The sequence below is a fragment of the Ochlerotatus camptorhynchus genome, unplaced genomic scaffold, assembly GCF_037179485.1.
Source record: "Ochlerotatus camptorhynchus isolate MF236.1 unplaced genomic scaffold, CSIRO-AGI_Acam_v1.1 ptg000448l, whole genome shotgun sequence".
NCBI classification, from domain to species: Eukaryota; Metazoa; Arthropoda; class Insecta; order Diptera; family Culicidae; genus Ochlerotatus; species Ochlerotatus camptorhynchus.
The window spans coordinates 4,340-22,943 of NW_027040934.1; the positions used below are offsets into that span (position 1 = coordinate 4,340).

An 18,604-nucleotide genomic window follows, 5' to 3' on the forward strand; every position below is an offset into this window, starting at 1 on the left:
GCTAATCTCGGTAATCTAATTTGCCGAGATTTCGTTTCATCATTGGTTGCTTACCAAGATTCGGCGTTTCGGCTGTCATCCATCATTAAATTTCATAGCGAACAAAAAAATATAGGCGGGCTTGGGACCGTAGAAACTGAAATCAGTATAACTGTACTACTTATTGATAGTGGATCTATTTCAAAGAATACTCAAACAGAAAGATTCCACTTATTATTTTGTAAGTAAAATTGATATAAACATCTACTCCTGATACATTTCTATTTATCATTCCCAGCTGGAAACGGAATTGCACATAGCAAAATTTCAATACTCATCATCGCTGAACTATTGAAGTGTAGAAGTGTCAGTTTATTTTAATGAAATAGAAATTGCTTGTTGATGCAAGCTAAATATGGATGTTAAATTTTTATTTAATTTAATCAAATTTAATTGATACCTTGGTTAGATGAATTTTGATTGTTTACATGTTCAGCCGAGAATTACGATTGATCATGCCGAGATTTTCAGCAAAACGCACCAGCTGTCATTTTTACTCTAAACCGAGATTATCAGTAATGGTTTATTTACCGAGATCATTGCCGAGCGCTCGGCTGTGCGAATCTGGACAATAAGCTTCCAAAATTCGGCAAAAAAAAAAAAAAGTGTGTATGAAGCATACTTATACAGATACAAACATTAAAAGATCATCGTGAATATGCAATGGTTTCATTTGTAGACGATATCGTTTTGTAGCGCTTTGATTCCAGCCGAACTTTTATCCAAATTATCCTACTCGGCAATTCCGAAATCGATATTTATTTGCCATAAACAAATCGAATCTGCAACAATAAACTTCCAAAATTCGGAAAAAAAAAAAAATAAGTGTGTATGAAGCATACTTATACAGATACAAACATTAAAAGATCATCGTGAATTTGCAATGGTTTCATTTGTAGACGATATCGTTTTGTAGCGCTTTGACTCCAGCCGAACTTTTATCCAAATTATCCTACTCGGCAATTCCGAAATCGATATTTATTTGCCATAAACAAATCGTGATGTAAATGATGTAAAATTTGGGCCATTAAATCGCATGATGGCCTCTTACAATCAATACTGCGAATTCATTGACTTGCCAATATCTCGGCATAACTCGTAAGAAGTATAAATAGAAAATCACACACTGCTTAATCTTTATTTATTTTTCCATACTATTAAAACAAAAATGTACTTTTTAATTTTGTTTTTCAAAGATTTTTTATATTTTATAAAAGGGAGTTTACGTATTCTCGTCAATATAAGCAGTGTCCGCACTTCTATTTGCAATTTCCTCAGCATAACGCTCACAAATGCTGTGTTTGTTTGTTTACATTTAGCTGCTGCTAGCTATTCTATCCATTCCAATTGACAGAATTGCATAAAACGATTTAAAAACGTTTTTACAACGTTCCAAATTTCTCAGGACAGGGTGACTATTGTCAGCAACCTTTCCATTTGAACTGCGTGTTAACCAGCTGTTATATTATCTGAAACTCGAAATTAGCCGAATTTTGTAGTGCATATGCTTCATTTGAAGAAAACTTGAGGTTTGTTCAGTTGTAAAAATGTAATCAGATTTCAGCTAAAAGATTAAGGAATCGTTTGAATACATTCAGCAAAGTGTTTTGGTGAGAAAATTCAGCGAAATTGACGTTTGGTTGCCAAAGCTTTCAATTACCCTATGTAAGAAAAAAAAGGAATATGCATATGTACTAGTCTACGTCTACTGTTTAAAATCTCTCTTCTGCTCCCTCGTATGATCGATGCTTGATTATTGTTCTCAGGTTTGCAATCCGAATTACAATAACGGTCCGAGAGAATAGAATCTAGTCAACGTCGCGTTATTCCTTTTTGCGCTTAATAGACATCCTTGAAGATATCCGCTTCGGCGCAGCTGCAAGAACCGTTCCCACTTGATTAACATAGATTCGCTCTGGGTTATAATAGATACGCTTTGACTCGTAACAACCTCGTACTAAGGTTACAGCGAGTGTTCAATATAGTCGCATCTGTCTTCGCCTTCCACCTCACACGCAATGCACTTCGACGGAGATTTTCATCCGTTTTCGCTGATCGGAATGACATTCGGGTCCCACCACAAAAGTCTTCTCCCTGTTTCAAGATCTGGCTACACTTTTGGTCGCTACAAATGATTGGGAACCTTTTAACTAACTTTTCAATCATTATTTAGAAAATTTAGGTAAAAAGCGTGCCTCCCTTAGCTCAGTCGTAAGTAAGTAAGACCATACTGGAGGTGGCTGGGTTCGATTCCCGGTCCGGTCTACGATTTTTCAGATTGGAAATTTTTTAGATCCTACTTGCTTGGAAAAATGGTGCAGGCATGGAAAGCTCTCAATTAGTAACTGCGAAAGTGCATCTATAACACTCGGTTGAGAGCACGCAGTAAGCTAATATGCGACAAGTAATAAGCTTGAAATTCGAGGAAGAAAAAGAAGAAGAAGGTAAGAAGCGCGTAATATGTACTTTGAAGTCCATTATCCGTTATTTCTAGCTTATGGCTTCTGTTCAATTAGAAACAACGTTATAAATAAATAATGATCAGATTCTCTGTCCATTTCGCAATAACGGTAATAAATGTTATGTTTATTCCATAATTATTCCCCTCAAATGTTGTGTATTTTATCTACATGACTTGTATAGCAATGGCATCCATCGCTGTCAGTCGAGTGATATTGCTCTGGCAGTTCTGCTTATTGCCCTTACCTCATTCCAAAAAACACCCACTGATCCGCAGAGCGGTGAAGTAGCGCTTTCACATTATCTCACATAAATTCATATGTCGCAGGCGTAATTATTCGTTTTAATTATAGCTTGTTGTCTATGTTCCAGCCTGCGCCACCAGTCACCGCATCCTCCAGTACCTCTACATCGCGCGCGTACTATCGATCACCGGGTGTCACAATGTCACGCCGCCGCCAATTGCTCCCCGGAGCTGATGCAAAGCGAATACAATTTATATATTAATTAGATTTTCATTAGTTTTAGATATTAATTCTCTAATTCGCATTAGCTACATTGTGCGTACAATATAGACAAGCGAGACACGACACTCAATTCCATATTATTAGCATACATCACATTGAATATGCGGCCATCCAGAGGATGCCACCCACCGGTGCTATCACTATCCAAAGCAAACTATCAATTACCTCCCGAATGCGGATGAAGGAAAACAGAACGATTCAAACGTTTATGCTGATACGTGCAGCAACATCATTCGGGATGTGTGTCTAAACTTTATCCTATGATCGATAATCGATTTCTTTTCTTCTTTCATGAAATCAACTTTTTCCACATGAGCCATTTTATTCGATTTCTGCTCACTTGCAAGTACTTGCGATATCAACTTTCATTCTGAATCACATCACATGTTCGTCGTCTTTGGCAAATGGAGACACGTTGATTGAAGAGGAAGGACCGTTGCTTGTTCGGATATAATCGAATATTTTCATTTTTTATGAGTCTTCGAGATGATGGATGAGATTCAAGCGTTGTCTCGGATGCTTTTTTACGGCTTATGATCGTACGTTTCTTGAGTTCTCTGTAAAAAGTTGCTGAAAACTTTTTGGAAACGCACATAACTTCAGGAAGAAATCAATGATGCATATCGTCTCATCTATTAAATCTAGTAAAGGATGCTTGGCTCTTAATTGGTGTCCGATAATAATTCATTCAGTTCAGGGTTGTCATCAAAAACGCTAAGAAATTCAAAATTATCATTATTTATTATAATTTTTTCGTGAATTATCAAATCTTCTGCTGAGCATAGTACAGTGGTGACCCGATTTTGTCAGCCCCCGATTTTGTCTACCCCGGATTTTGTCTACCCCCGATTTTGTCAGCTTTTTGACCCGATTTTGTCAGCCTATATGATTCAATTAGTTTTGGTTGAGGTGAACTGTTTTTTACAGTCGTATTCGTATTTTATTGATTGTCTAGCTCAATATTGACATTTTTCGAGAATTAAATGTGCAGTGGTGGCAAAATCAAAGCAGGGGAAGCAGGGGTTGAGGGGCTAGTTGAAAATGATGTACGTTATGCATGTGTTTTTTTTTTCTTTTTTTTATAGTAAGGTTTAGGAAAGCTTCAAGAAGCCTAGCCTGTAGTGAAGTTGGCACGGTGTGGTATCCACTAGTTGCCTAGTACAGCTTCACTAAAATCCATTCCTTACTCTCTCCTCTGCCTGGATCCCCACGGGACCACTGTAAAGCGACTACTTCGAGGGGTGGCTGTGCTCATGCACTTGTCGTACTCTCAGCGCTAGCTGACGTTGCTAGATCGCTGCTCTTCTCTCCATTTAGGCTGCAGCTCCGACATAATCTGCGTGACTGCCCTGCTGACCGTTCTCCGTCGTGTTCCACTCCTGTTGCCACTTAGCCAATGACTCCACTCTCACAACTTTCCGTACTCTTCCGGCTTCTCTCCGCCTGTAGCACTCGCTGTCCTCCGCCAGGGTGATGCCGATTGGGATCATACCGGCGATAACGCATACTGCTTCCGACGAGATGGTTCTGTACGCACTCACGACTCGCATGGCCATGAGCCGGAACGTACTGCTCAATTTCCTTTGGTTCTGCTTCGTTTCCAGCGCTGGAACCCAGGCTGGACCTCCATATCTCAGTATCGATGATGACACGCTGGCCAGAAGACGCCTCTTGCTGCTGCTGGGACCAGCGTTGTTTGGCATGATTCTAGCTATCGCGTTGATGGCCTTTGAAGCCTTCTCACAGGCATATCCGACGTGGCTGTTGAAGTTTAGCCGGTCATCGATCATCACTCCCAGGTATTTTAACACACGCTTCGAGGCTATGGTGTGCTCCCCGACGGTGATTTCTGCCCCCTGTACCGCTTTACAGTTACTGACCAATAACACTTCCGTTTTGTGGTGGGCTATCTGCAGCTTCGCTCCTTGCATCCAGTTACCAATCATGTCGATTGCCTCGGTTGACAACACTTCCACCTCTTCCAGCGTCTCGCCTGTTACCGTCAAGACGACGTCGTCCGCAAAGCCAACGATCTCAACTCGTTTGGGCAGTTTCAGCGTTAGCACGCCGTTGTACATCCCATTCCAGAGCGTTGGACCAAGGATGGAGTCTTGTGGAACTCCCGCTGTGATCCTAATCGATCTCAGTCCCATGTCTGTCTCGTAGACCAGATCCCGGTTCTGGAAATAACTCCTCAGGATCCTGCACAGGTAGTCAGGGACCCTCATTCTATGCAGTGCTTCGGCGATGGTCTCCCAGCTGGCGCTGTTGAACGCATTCTTGACGTCGATCGTTATCATGGCGCAATATCGATCTCCTCTCCGCTTATGTTTAGACGCCTTCTCAGCTCTCTCGACCACTATCCGAATTGCATCCACCGTCGATCTCCCTTTCCGGAATCCGAACTGCCTCTCCGACAATCCGTGCTCACTCTCCGTGTATTTCGTCAGCCTGTTTAGGATGATCCTCTCCAAGAGTTTTCCGAGTGTATCCAGCAGGCATATAGGCCTGTACGATGCTGGATCCCCCGGCGGTTTTCCTGGTTTCGGCATCAACACTAGCTTCTGTATCTTCCACCTGTCAGGGAAGTGACCCTCGTTCAGGCATTTCTGCAGCACCATCCTGAACATGTCCGGGGATGACTGGATCGCCGCTTTCAGCGCTACTTTGGGGATTCCATCTGGACCGGGAGCTTTCTTCACCTTCAATCCTTTCGCCACTGCTACAAGTTCCTCGTTGGTGACTTCGACGTAATCTCCCTCTCCTTCTCCGTACGGTGTAGGGGGCCAGGTTGTTGGGTCGTGCTTTGGGAAAAGTCCTTCCACGATGACTTTCAGCTTCTCTGGACACATTTCAGCGGGCATCGTTGGACCTCTGATCTTCGCCATCACGACTCGGTATGCGTCGCCCCAGGGGTTGGCATCAGCGTCTCGACACAGTTCGACTTGCTCTGCTTAATCTCTCGTTTAAGTGCGGCCCTGGCCGCTCGAAACACTTCTCTTCGTTCCTCTCTGTCTGCTTCCGTTCTTGCTCTCTGAACACGTCTTCTGGCTCTGAGACAACTAGCGCGGAGAGTGCTAAGTGCCTCGTTCCACCAGTAGACTGGACGCCGTCTGTAATTTGGCTCCAGTTTCCTCGGCATGGTCGTGTCACATGCTCTCACTAACGTTTCTGTCAGCTCGTCCGCATTTAGATCTGCGGGACTCCTGTCCACACGAAGTGCCTCAACGAACAGATCCTTGTCGAAAGCCTTCGTCTTCCACTTTCGGTCACAAGTTCTAGTAGAGCCTATGGCAGAAAATGCAGAGCAAAAGAGAAGAGTACGACAGTAGAGAGCAGAACCATTCATTCTGTGAACAATTCCTCGAATTTCGTGGCTCGAAATGTTGGTAGCGTAGTTAGGGACGATTTTCGCCCATGAGATGAAATGGTCAATTGATTATTTAACCATATTCAATAACTTTATGAAAATTTGTGTGTGTGTGTGTGTGTGTGTGTGTGTGTGTGTGTGTGTGTGTGTGAGTGTGTGTGTGTGTGTGTGTGTGTGTGTGTGTGTGTGTGTGTGTGTGTGTGTGTGTGTGTGTGTGTGTGTGTGTGTGTGTGTGTGTGTGTGTGTGTGTGTGTGTGTGTGTGTGTGTGTGTGTGTGTGTCAAAATCTCTACAAATTTCATTCAGAGAATTTAATATGGGGTCCATGGGACATATGCAAGTCTTTATTATGCACTATGTATTATTATTGTTGTCCTTACTGAAAATGCTTAACAACATATGCATTGAGTGGCCATTCAATTCTTACCTAAGTTCATTTAGAACCACCCCCCCCCCCCCTCCACACCATCATTGTAAGAATGTCTTTCCTTATATGACACTTACGAAAAGTTTGAAATTCCAGCTCCCTCCGCTCCCCTAAATGGGCTCGTATATATTTAATGATTCCTAAAACATAAATCTTGCATTATCAAACAGCATTTAAAGATATTATGTTGAAAAAATTAAGCGAAAAAAAATGTCCCGATTTTGTCAGTGTCCCGTTTTTGTCAGCCCTAAATTCATCAGGGGGCTGACAAAAACGGGGCATTACTGTAGCACATAAAACTTGCATCTGGTCTATATAAAGCTTTTGGAGCCAATGGGGATGTTAAGACGCAATTTCCAATTTTTTGAGATAGTAAAGGTTAGATTATCACAATAGATGACATAGGTCATTTGCATCGATTTTCTCGACCTTCACAAAATTGAAAAGAAGACAGACATATTTTGCATTCAGCTTGGTATGCTGCTATTAGCATGTGGAGAACTGTGTTTAAACTAAGACGTAATCATTTAGCAATCACATTTTGGCTTCCTTTACTCAAATAGATTTTCATCACTTCATCTTGTATATCATCCTCTTCATCATGACTATTACGTCCTTATTGAAACTATCTAAGCATCATATCAATTGATCACATCCAAAGGTTTTAAGTTTAAACTTTGGGGCATGCCTCCTTTCCCAGGGAAGTTTCTCGACTGGATCAGAAATCGAACACGTCGTCCAGCATAGTCCAGAGTCGAACCAGCCTACGGCGGAAAATCAATTTATCAACCGTCAATTGGGGTGACATTGGGCCAAAACAACACAGTTTTTCGTTCCCTACCTGATTCACCCTACATTCATGTTTTAGCAAGGATATCAATTTGAAGCATGTGAATATATTCATCAATGATATAGTAACGACTGGGATAGAGATGGTTGGTTGAAATTGAAATCTTATTTGACTAAATTCATATAGATAATGGCTCAATGTCACCCCTTATGGCTGGTTTACTTTAGTGCTTATGTATCATAATTGGAGTAATTCGGCCAAGTTTGTGCTAGAATATGAGGTGCCAATATCAAATAGCTTCGAAAAACTTTTGACATCATGCTGATAGCCACTATTGTGAGCGACAGGCTCAGTAGTGTAAACCGGGCATAGAATAATCAATCAACGGTTCTGCTATGTAACGGCGTTTTCACTAACTTATCTAATAAAGGCTCCAGAAATTAAGGGTATGCAATATGAAATTTTCAAGGTCGAAACAAGACGGAATTTTTTTCAGCATATATATTCCGCGAAATGTACGAAACGAAATTTGCGTGAAAAATACAACAAGAAAGCGACACGTACTTTTTTAGGCAGAGTTCTGTGAAATCAAACGAAATTTTTGAAATGTTATGTGGAATTGTTTTAAAGCTACTTTTAATGTTATATAAAAAAAAAAACAATGTTGCCACTGGATTTCATCACAGAATTCCGTAGAGGTGTTCCTCAGAATTTCTGAAATGCTTTTCAACATGCTTCATGGAATTTCTCATGGAATTTTCTTTGAATTCTTTTGAAACTCTGCTTAGAATTTCCTTGGAAATTTAATCAGAATCTCCTGGAATATACTACTCAGAGTTTTATTGAAAATATTTGAGAAATATTCTGCAATATACTCCCAAACTTTTTGATACTTCTTCAAAATTCTTATGAATTATTTTAGGAATTATTTGCAAACTATCTTAAAATTCTGCTTGTAATTTATTAATTAAAGGGTGTATTCGATAAAAATGGTGCACACATATTTACTCACCAAAATTAAACCGATTTTCGGATTTTCTTGAAATTTTCAAGGAATGAAAACCTACTTATGAATTATGATTTACAAAATTTGTTTTTTTTTCAATTTTTTTTCATTAATTTTTTTCACGAATGCCCGCACTTTTATTTTCACTCCACCCATCAAATTTTGTACAACCGATTTTCCCAGTGTTTTTGTTGTTTTTACCAAAATTTTCTTCAACTCCAGCTCTGTTTTAATAGTTTTGGGATGTTTGCGAAGTTCCATCTTCATAATTGCCCAGAATTTTTCAATTGGGCGAAGTTCCGTTGAATTTGGTGGGTTCATATCTTTTGGCACAACATTGACCCCGTTGGCTCGATACCACTCCAACACGTTTCGAGCGTAGTGGCAGGATGCTACACAGTTCAAAAAGTAGTGTAAATTTCTGTTCAGTAAGATGCACATAAATGGAGCATCACATATCATATAAGTTTACATTAAATATCATGTATAGACCTGAGACATTTCATGCAATGTAGCAAGTATTGTATACAAAATCCCATTGTTGTAAACAACATTGTTTACAAGTTGCTCGGTTCCGTGAAATGAAATACAAGTTTACGTGAATGAATGTTTACATCACTATTAAAATTAAGAATTTTTATCTGTGTAGATCAGGCAAAAACAGAGTTGATCATTTGTGCTTCCTTATGAATGGCAAGAGACGCTTCTTATGGCACTCTTGTTTCGGAAGTGATGAAGGGAGCGCTTATTTCACCACATCCGCAAATAATCTGCCAGATCAGGAACTTCTTTGCAAATTTCGATAATTTATTTTTTCGAACATCCTTGGCTTAGACTTGGCAACGAAATATTCTTGCCCAGGAAGTTGGCGGAAGTCAGCCTTGACGTAAATTTCGTCATACATCACGATTTGGTGAGCGTGTAAAGTTTCCGGGCACGGGTTTTCGCAGTGATGTTTTGCTTTTCATTCCGGTTTGGGGATTTTTGCATCTTGTAAACATGTAACCCAGCACGCTTCATAGTTTTCTGCACAAAACCGACTGACACCTTGGACCTTTAAGCGACATCTCGAAATGATATGTTTGGACGGTTCTTGAACTGTTGCACCACTTTCATAGCCATTTTACTGTCCATTTGACCACTTTTACGACCACTACCTTCCATCCTTTGGGCACTCAGACGCTTTTTGAAGGTTCTTATAACACGAGACACAGTTGTATTTGCAATTGCAAGCTTTTTAGCGATCCATCGGTGGGGCGCTTCTGGATTTTGATTGTAAGTGCACACAATTTGTTCACGGACAATTTCTTGTTTTGACGACATGATTGGAACTACTGTATGAATAACTATAAAACTTGACAGATGTAAACAATACACTACACAGCAAAAAATTCTGAATTTTAATTGTGATGAAAATATTCATTCACGTAAACTTGTATTTCCCATAACGCAAACGAGCAACTTGTAAGCAATGTTGTTTGCAAAGATGGGCTATTGTATACAATATTTGCTACATTTCATGAAAAATCTCAGAACTGTACACGGTTTATAATGTTAAATTATATGATATGTGACGCTCCTTTTATGTGCATCATATTGAACAGAAATTTACACTGCTTTTTAGAGCTGTATAAGAATAAGATTTACTCAAATTTTCAGGTTTTTTACTCATACGGTTCAAAAGTTACAGAAAATTTTCGGTGTGCCATTTTTAGCGAATACACCCTTTATTATTTATATTTCCTTGCAACTCTCATGAATATATCTATGTGATTTGGCTGATGCAAATTTTATTACTTTTTTCAACAAAATCACAAAATGTTAAAGGGGCAAAATTTAAAACTTTTATCAGAAGATTGCCGCCAATAAAGAGTTCCTATTAATAAGGAATAATTAAGCAATTATATCTACAATACTTGCTTAAGAAATTTATTTAAAAATTATTGGCCAAGTATTTCCAGAAAAATCATTTTTTTTGTACCGTGTTGACAATTTTTTTTTGCAAAAACCCCCCTTCACTTATTTGAGTGATGTCGGATATTGAAAAATTGAAAATAATACACCACCGGCCAAAATTGAACGATCAAGATTTAAGAGATTCAGGCGTAGAAGTAGTTTCAGGATTGTAGTCAAATCATCAATAAGATTTCCTTATTTAGTTAATTTTGAATTTCCTTCCGAATTCCCTAGGAATGCTCCTAGCAAATAAATCCCCACGACAAGAGAGCACGATGCGGACTAAGAAATTATGCCACTGATTCATACTAGGTGACTGCTATCTCATGGTCAATCTGAAACAGAATGGCAATACCAAACCACTTGACCATACCAAACCACTTAGAACTTTAAATTTTAAACTAAGTGAGAAATTTGAATTTTCCGATGAACAACTTAAATCTATCAACTATCGGTCAAACATTTAATTTTTAAATCCTGGCCTATAAACCCATATTTTATAGATATTTTTAAGCATAACTTTGGTATTAGATTGAACAACATAAAAATATCTGCATAGTCATATAGTCCTAGTCCTAGTATTAGGCTTCAAAAAATGTCGAGTAACATTAATTGCTATCCCCACTAATGCATAAACGCATAAGCATGTGCAGTTTTTCTCGATTCCTATTTAAGAAAGGATTGTACCGCTTTTTCATGGGAATCGTGAGAAACTGATAATGCTCATGTATGTACATATCACTTCTAACGATTTTCAATGTAGCAATAACTTCGCTTGCATTTATAGTAGAAGAAGAAGTTCGAAATTCGCATAACTATTACAAAAAAGGAAAAACTTATTATAATAATGTAAGTAAGCGTGATGAAATCAGACACACAAATTTAAACACTGCTTTCCTGAATAGGATAACCTTTCACATTTATATTTAAAATTATTTCACTTTTCCAATGGTTTGATTGGATTAAAGCATAACAAAAACATCCATCTTAACAGCGATTGTAAAACATATAGTTATAAGAAAGAAATAAAAAAGAAAAATATGACGTAGAGAGGAGCTGACAAAATTTAGCAAGCACTGCATTGTATTAATTAAGGAAAAAATCTATTGGTGTGGCATATATCCACCAGGTTTAGAGTTCAACATTTGTTATGAACTTTTTCGTTTTAATAAATTTTTAAAATGGGGACATTGCAAACAGACGAAATTCCGCGGAATTCCGTTACATTCCGCGGAATTCCGTTACATTCCGCTATCAATGAAACATAAAACTCAAAATCGTCTGCTCTAAGTGAAACGAAATGAAGCAAAAAACAAGCGAAAGAGCGAAATATTTCGCTAAATTTTGCGGAATTCCGTTTCAATGCAAAATAAACGGAATAACTCAATATATCGCATACCCTTACCAGAAAAAAATACTTATGTCACCTAAAAGCAGTGGTTAAATACTTAGATAGGGTATCATTTCATCCTTCCCAATCCAATTAACATATAAGATGCCATGTGGTTTATGATTTTTTCGCCGAAAATTTTTTTACCTCCAGCAACCCTGATTGAAGTCCGCGCATTCAGTCCCAAGATTCTATAATTTAAAAAGGTTTAGATACTAACTGCTGTTTCTTTGAAATAATTTTCCAACATGTTTTTTAACGCTTTTGTATGGCCTCTGAACGACAAAGTACCATGGCTATAACAATAACAATGATAATAAGTGCGCAATAATAATGCTATGTTGCTTCTACTGCTTCACTGATGACAGCTGCCCGAGGAAAATGTTACCGGTTAGAGCAGTCCGAGAGTGCAGTGGAGCGGAAAACTAATGACGCCTTTCTTATCATCAGATAAAAGGATCTTTGATGCCTCGGGTGAAAGTTGCTGCTTGTTGAACAAATAAAACCGGAGCAGCAAATAGATGTCATACAATAATAACAATATCAAACGGTTACGATATACGAGATTTGCTCGCTACGCTTGATGACATAAATAAACATGGCGAAAGAAATGGCAAAACACAAACACACCCAGCGAAAGTAGAAAATCTGATTTAGTTTGGGGCAAGGGAAAGATGTGGTGGTAGTGGTGGTGGGTTAATGTTCGCCTCCATAACAGTAAGTAACTTTATTTAATGAAACCGATGTGTGCTACATATTTTGTGCGCACATATTGTTAGGATGTTTATGGGTAAGGACTTGAAAAAGAAATTGGAAAAAAGAACTGGTGGTTTGAACGATTGTGCAATATTGTGAAAGCGTTGTAAAACGTTCACATTGTTCCATGTGTCGGTGGCACACTAAAGTTAGTTTGAACACTATTGTAAAACAGTCTAGATGATTGCTATGCGATTAATTTGTGTCACGTAATGCGAACCGCAGGGTGAGGAGGGGGGCCGGACCACGGAGAATGAGAATTATAGCGCACACGTTATTAACCCTAGATTTGACGTATTTTTAAACAATATTTAATGTAAATTTAAGCGCAATATCGTATAAATCACCAATGTTTTTTACAAACTTATAAGAAATTTAGTTGTTTATGCCAACTATTGTTTAAAATTAAACGAGAAGAAATTTTACATGACAGTTAAGATTCAGAATTGAACATGTGCAAGACAACAGCACCAATTTCATCACAATGATAACAGGCTATTCAATCGTAGTCATTACAACCACTTACCACATTTTGTCATCGTTTGGGCAATTACAACCAAAGTAAGAGCAATGTAAGTTAAACTCCATGATTCCCCATAGTAATTCTGTAGAACGTCAGCAACAAACATAGCTCTTAGATTTTTTTTTTTTTCTTTATTTTTGTGATTTTTAGCCGTAGGCTAGTTCATCACATACGTCATAGCTCTTAGAGTATCGCGACGAGCGTTGAGAGGTTCTAGGTGTATTAATGAACAACGTTGGGGGGCAGTCTACAAGGATCACGCCACGGTAATCGCTGAAGTTGATAGCGAATTAATCTTTGTTGAAACGACTCGATTCGCTCAACTCCATTATTATAACAAATACACCATATTCTAATGTAGATCGTACTAGGGAACAGTATAACAATTGAAGGCAGTATACGCCAGTTAAATTATTAGGTATTCTAAAGATAATCCCCAAAGATCGGGGGGTTTTGTCTACCATGTTCTTTTTGAACGCCAGTTGTGAGTTCACGTGACTTATTCGTTCAATTGAAATACAAAGGAGAATGTTATTGAACTCTACGGGCTCTTTTTTGGGAGAGTAGGAGATTATCCAGCACTTGTTAGGATTACTGTCATGCGGGCATAGTCAAACCAGTCACTGAATCTATTCATCTGTATTTGTAGAAACATAGCATCAACATCAGCATCAGCATCAGCCAAAGACAAATGGGGTGTTTCTAGTACAAGGTTCACATCGATGAAATAAATTAGGAAAATTAGTGGCCCGGGGTGACTTCCTTTAGGAATACCTGTAGTTGCTGGGAAAGTGATCGAATTGTAATGCTCAATAGACACAATGGATGGGTTGGCGCTCGATAAGATACGACTGGAACCAAGATAGTAGACATCCATTAATTCCTAGCAGTTCCAATCTAGCAATGCTGATAGCGTGATTGATCTTGTTAAATGCTGGTGATTGGTCAGTGTAGTTTGCATCGGTCTGATGTCACTCAACTAGGTTTCTCGTAAAGTACGAGGCACAAAAAAAAACGGTGGCTTAATAAGTTCTTTTCTCATCTTACGTAAGGACTAAATCGCGTAATAAATCGAATTTAGGGATGGTTTAAGTACTTTTCATAGCTTCATGTCTCTGGGTTTAAAAGATCGTCGGTCACAATGGCTAACTCTAGTGTAAGGGGAATTATCGTCGGATTTGAAAGGTTATAGCTTCAACTCGATCATAAGTGGTGTGTTGTGATATGAGGGAATTGGCTGCCTACAGCCGTTTTTGCTTAGTTAGCAGAAAATCGTGGGATTAATTCTAGGAACCTTTATGTTAAGGTGTATTAGAATTCCATCTCTTGCGTGCGTTCGTTTTGATAGTTTTCGACTGCATTTGCCTGATCAGCGCTGGCACTCTGCCTCCCGGACGGTTATACGTGTGTGATTGGTGGTTTTCTCGCTTTTCGAGAAGTTTTAGAATCGAGAAAGAAAACATGATTCATCATGTTTGCAAGCATCAGAAGATTTGGCGCTATCTGCGTTGTTTGATTTTTTCTCCTGGACCAGAAATTTGTGACATCGCGAGTGATAATTTCAATTTCAGTTTATGATGTTGGTATTTTTGAAAACAAATTAAGTGTTTTCGATCAAAAGTATTCCAAAAGTGCTTTTGAACGTGTTTCGCAGTTGGGAGTGGTGAAATTTGTGCATTCCCGGTTGATTTTCAGTGGAAATTCCGTATACCAAATTGCCCACCGATTTTTTTTTTGCCATTCGTCGACGACGGGTGTGCTTTCGCGAGAGTGACGTTCATTGCATCCGTTTCTTTGCATGGGTGTGTTTTTTTTGTAACCAGCGGTTGTAAGTGTGCCTGCGAATTGCATTGTCTCCTGGGAGGCCGGTATCGTAATTACTTCACAGTGAGTGTTCGAATGTCACGCTTTCTTCGTGTAGTTCTATCGAGAGTCTTTCAGAGATGATAGTTTTTGTTTAACTGCAGAAGAATATAAATCGTCCTCTAATCTATGGGAGCTCTTCAAATCGCCGTGAAGTTATGGATTCCTTTGTAACATATCGGGTGAGATATTTCCTTTATTGTTCTCTTAACATTCATTCCATTATTATATGACACATTATATGCTGGGTATGGGACGGTACAACCAGGGCACCCGATTGAAGCGATTTGGATGGGGAGAGTGGAATTACCAACTTCCTGTCGTTAACAGATCGTGAATCGTGGGCTCTTCTTCCCCACTCATTGGGACATCCTCTAGTGCGATGGTTTGTACATTACCGGGTTGTAGGATTTTATTGTTGGAAGGAGATTCTCTTTGATCCCGCGAACTAAGCGTAAGTGTATCTGCTTACAGGTTCGCCCTCCGTTTTGGCCCTTCATACAATGGTAAATTGAAAACAATCAGGTGTTGTACTTGATCAAGTCGTACGAGGTGGACAGTCCACTGTCTAATGGTTGTGCCTACAACAATGAGTGGTTTCCTTTACATACATACATACATTAGAGTTCCATCTCTTGCTCATCATGTGTTTTTGAAACTTGTCGTCATCGTCGTCGGTGCCGATCATAAATGGTGTGATGTAATATCAGGCGCTCGGTGGCTTTAAAGCAATAATTTTTGCTTACTTTGCAGAACACCATGGCTTTAATTTCAGGCCCCCTCACATTCAAAACTCGTTAGTCGCTATCTTTATTAACATGAACACATCACTTCAATTCACCGTATCATTTTGAAAAATGAACCCTGTTTCATACCCAAACCTTTTATTCAACATCCTAAGTTACAATTTTGGTTGTATCTTGGTAACATCTTGGTAAAACTTTCCATGTTACTTGGGGATTCCAGTTATTTCTCGAGGAAGTGCAAGGGATTTCTCGGCTTCCAACAAAGCGATTATCACGTCAAGACATTCCTTTCCATTTCTTAATCCTCCACTGCCCATTTTTATTATATCCTGTATGCTTTCTTTCGAAATGCATCCAAGTTTGTCAAGAGCAGCTTTTTTTATTTTTTTTTTCATTTTTTTTCACGTGCGTTTGCACTATTTTTCGCCAAACTTGGCCACCTGAATTTAGAAATCAAGAGCAAATTCTGGCAAAAATTTCTGAAAAATCTGTTTAGTCTAAATGTCATTACGATGGAAATTTCTTTATGAAGTTAAGATCATTTTTTCAATGAATTTGTTTTTACGGATAATCATGGAACATATTTTTTTCAACATAACTTCACAGAATAATTTTGTGTCCAATTTATTTCAAATGTTCATGTAGATGGTAGATTAGTAAATAGTATCTTTCCAATCATTGGCACAACATTTGTTAAATTATCCAATTGTTTGGTCCCAGCTTATTGAATAAACCCAAACCAAAAGGCGGGCTTGGGTAGTAAAGGGTAAATTGATCTACATTCAAAAGAAGTCGGTGCTGGTATTGCCTGTTATAAAGTTTTAGATCACCAGGTTGTGCACATTAAGGATGATAGTATCATGTGTTGGTTCTCAATGTAACCACAGGTAATCTGGCAATAACGAAGTAGCAACCGCTGGCGGTCAGTAATGCTCATGCTGATGCTCATTATTTTTTGTTCAACATGATTTCATTTGATTCTCCTTCACCTCGCTTATGATCTTAGTTAGAGCCGTTCGTTTCGCAAGTCAATTGTTAAAATCTGAAAGCACGGGTAATTGTTACTCAATCGACGCTGTGTTAGTTTGCAATTCACCAATCGAATACATCCCACATACAGTATCAAGCCATCACCTTGCAATGCCATTTACAACTTGTTTTCCACTGTCAGTCACCCGGATGGTAGCCGCCCTCAAGCGAAGGCGGTCTGTTAAAATGCGAAACACGTACTTAAATGTCATCTGGTTTTACGGCGTTCTTATTCGCTCTTGCTGTTGGTTCGGTCTCCACTGCTAGGAAAAGCTCACATAAAACCGAATGAGAAATAATAATGACATAAAATACAATGTTACAACAAGAAACGTAACAGCCTCCCTATGCTTCCAGTAGCCTCAGCTACACTTGGAAGGCAACATTGGGCATGTGTTGTGGAATCTCCAGTCAGGTCCCAGTGGGCTGGATGATAGCTTGTAATTATCTGATGTCGTGAGGGCTTGTTAAAATCACATAACACATTGTCCTTTGCCTGGACGTCATCCGCCTCTGCAGGATATTCTTGCTATATATAGTAACTAATATCATTTTTTTTGCTTTTGTCCTTCTTTCAGTGTCAGCTAGTCTATCACAATCGCATCACAACCAGGACAAGGATGGCAAAAAGAAACACACCCGGCCGACCTTCAGTGGGCAACAAATCTTCGCCTTGGAGAAAACCTTCGAACAGACCAAATATCTGGCGGGTCCAGAACGAGCAAAGCTAGCGTACGCACTGGGGATGACGGAGTCTCAGGTCAAGGTAAGAGGCTGTGGACAGATATTACCTCATAAAAATCATAACTTGGCGGCTAACAACGACCACTGAGCATAATTCAACCTGCCGAAAATTCCGAAGTAACAGGTTTTCCTGATGGGCCCTCCTTTCGGGAACATATGACATAAAAAGGAAAAGTGGGTGTTACCCACAAACCACGCATTGTGAAAAGCATCTTACAGTTTTCCCCCTTTTCTATTGAAATTATTATAGAAAGGATTTCCTTACATCGGATTGCATTCCAGTTTAAATCCTTGACATCGATCATGGTACCACTCTCTGCGCACAGTGGTTGTTGAATGAATGAATTGGTAAAAATTTCGTAGTTTTCAGATTGCAACATGGTTTAAGTTCGAATCACGTATAAAATTCGACAAAAATCGATTATTCATTTCATTGATCAATGTATACACTTTTGGTCACACTCACGTCTGCTTAAACCATAGTGGGGATTTAAGGGACCGAATCGGTTACACACACCCGGCCACACACTCAAGAGGCAGGCATGGAATGAAAAACGAGGTGTTCGAAAGCCTTTTCAACGTTTGCACTTTTGTAACACCCGGCCCCTCCTAGTGAACCGCATCCGTGCCACATGTGCAAGATACGGGAGGTTCTCGGTCATCTGCTAGCATTGATGGCGGTGGCGGTGACGACCAGTGAAGGAGGATATAATGGATGAGATTTTGATCGTTGTAGACAAGCGAATTCGGTCGTTTTCCTTTGCCAGTATTCACCGCACCGAACACGGGACGGCGGCCGGTGGGTGAATGGCCGTAGGGTAGGATGGTGCAAAACGCACCGTTTAAGCAAAATCGTCAATTGCTGGCGTATGGAAGCTAAAATCAAGAAGAAAGTAATGGTGTTTGGTTCATTACCATGTTTTCTACGAAGATCAAGTGATTTCGAACTACAGAACGATGCATTTTCATGATTTTCAAG

The 18,604-nt window shown here is 39.3% G+C and overlaps 1 protein-coding gene across 1 annotated transcript in view; it reads left to right on the forward strand.

The window, feature by feature from the left end:
- Positions 1 to 17,459: 17,459 nt before the first annotated feature.
- The window catches only part of HGTX, a gene marked incomplete at its 5' end in the record, with an annotated part of 65,104 nt that continues 63,959 nt past the window's right edge, over positions 17,460 to 18,604 (forward strand). The window contains one exon of the mRNA XM_065234949.1: positions 17,460 to 17,647. Within this exon, the coding sequence (XP_065091021.1) occupies positions 17,460 to 17,647 (188 nt within the window). The remainder of the gene's footprint in view (positions 17,648 to 18,604) is intronic.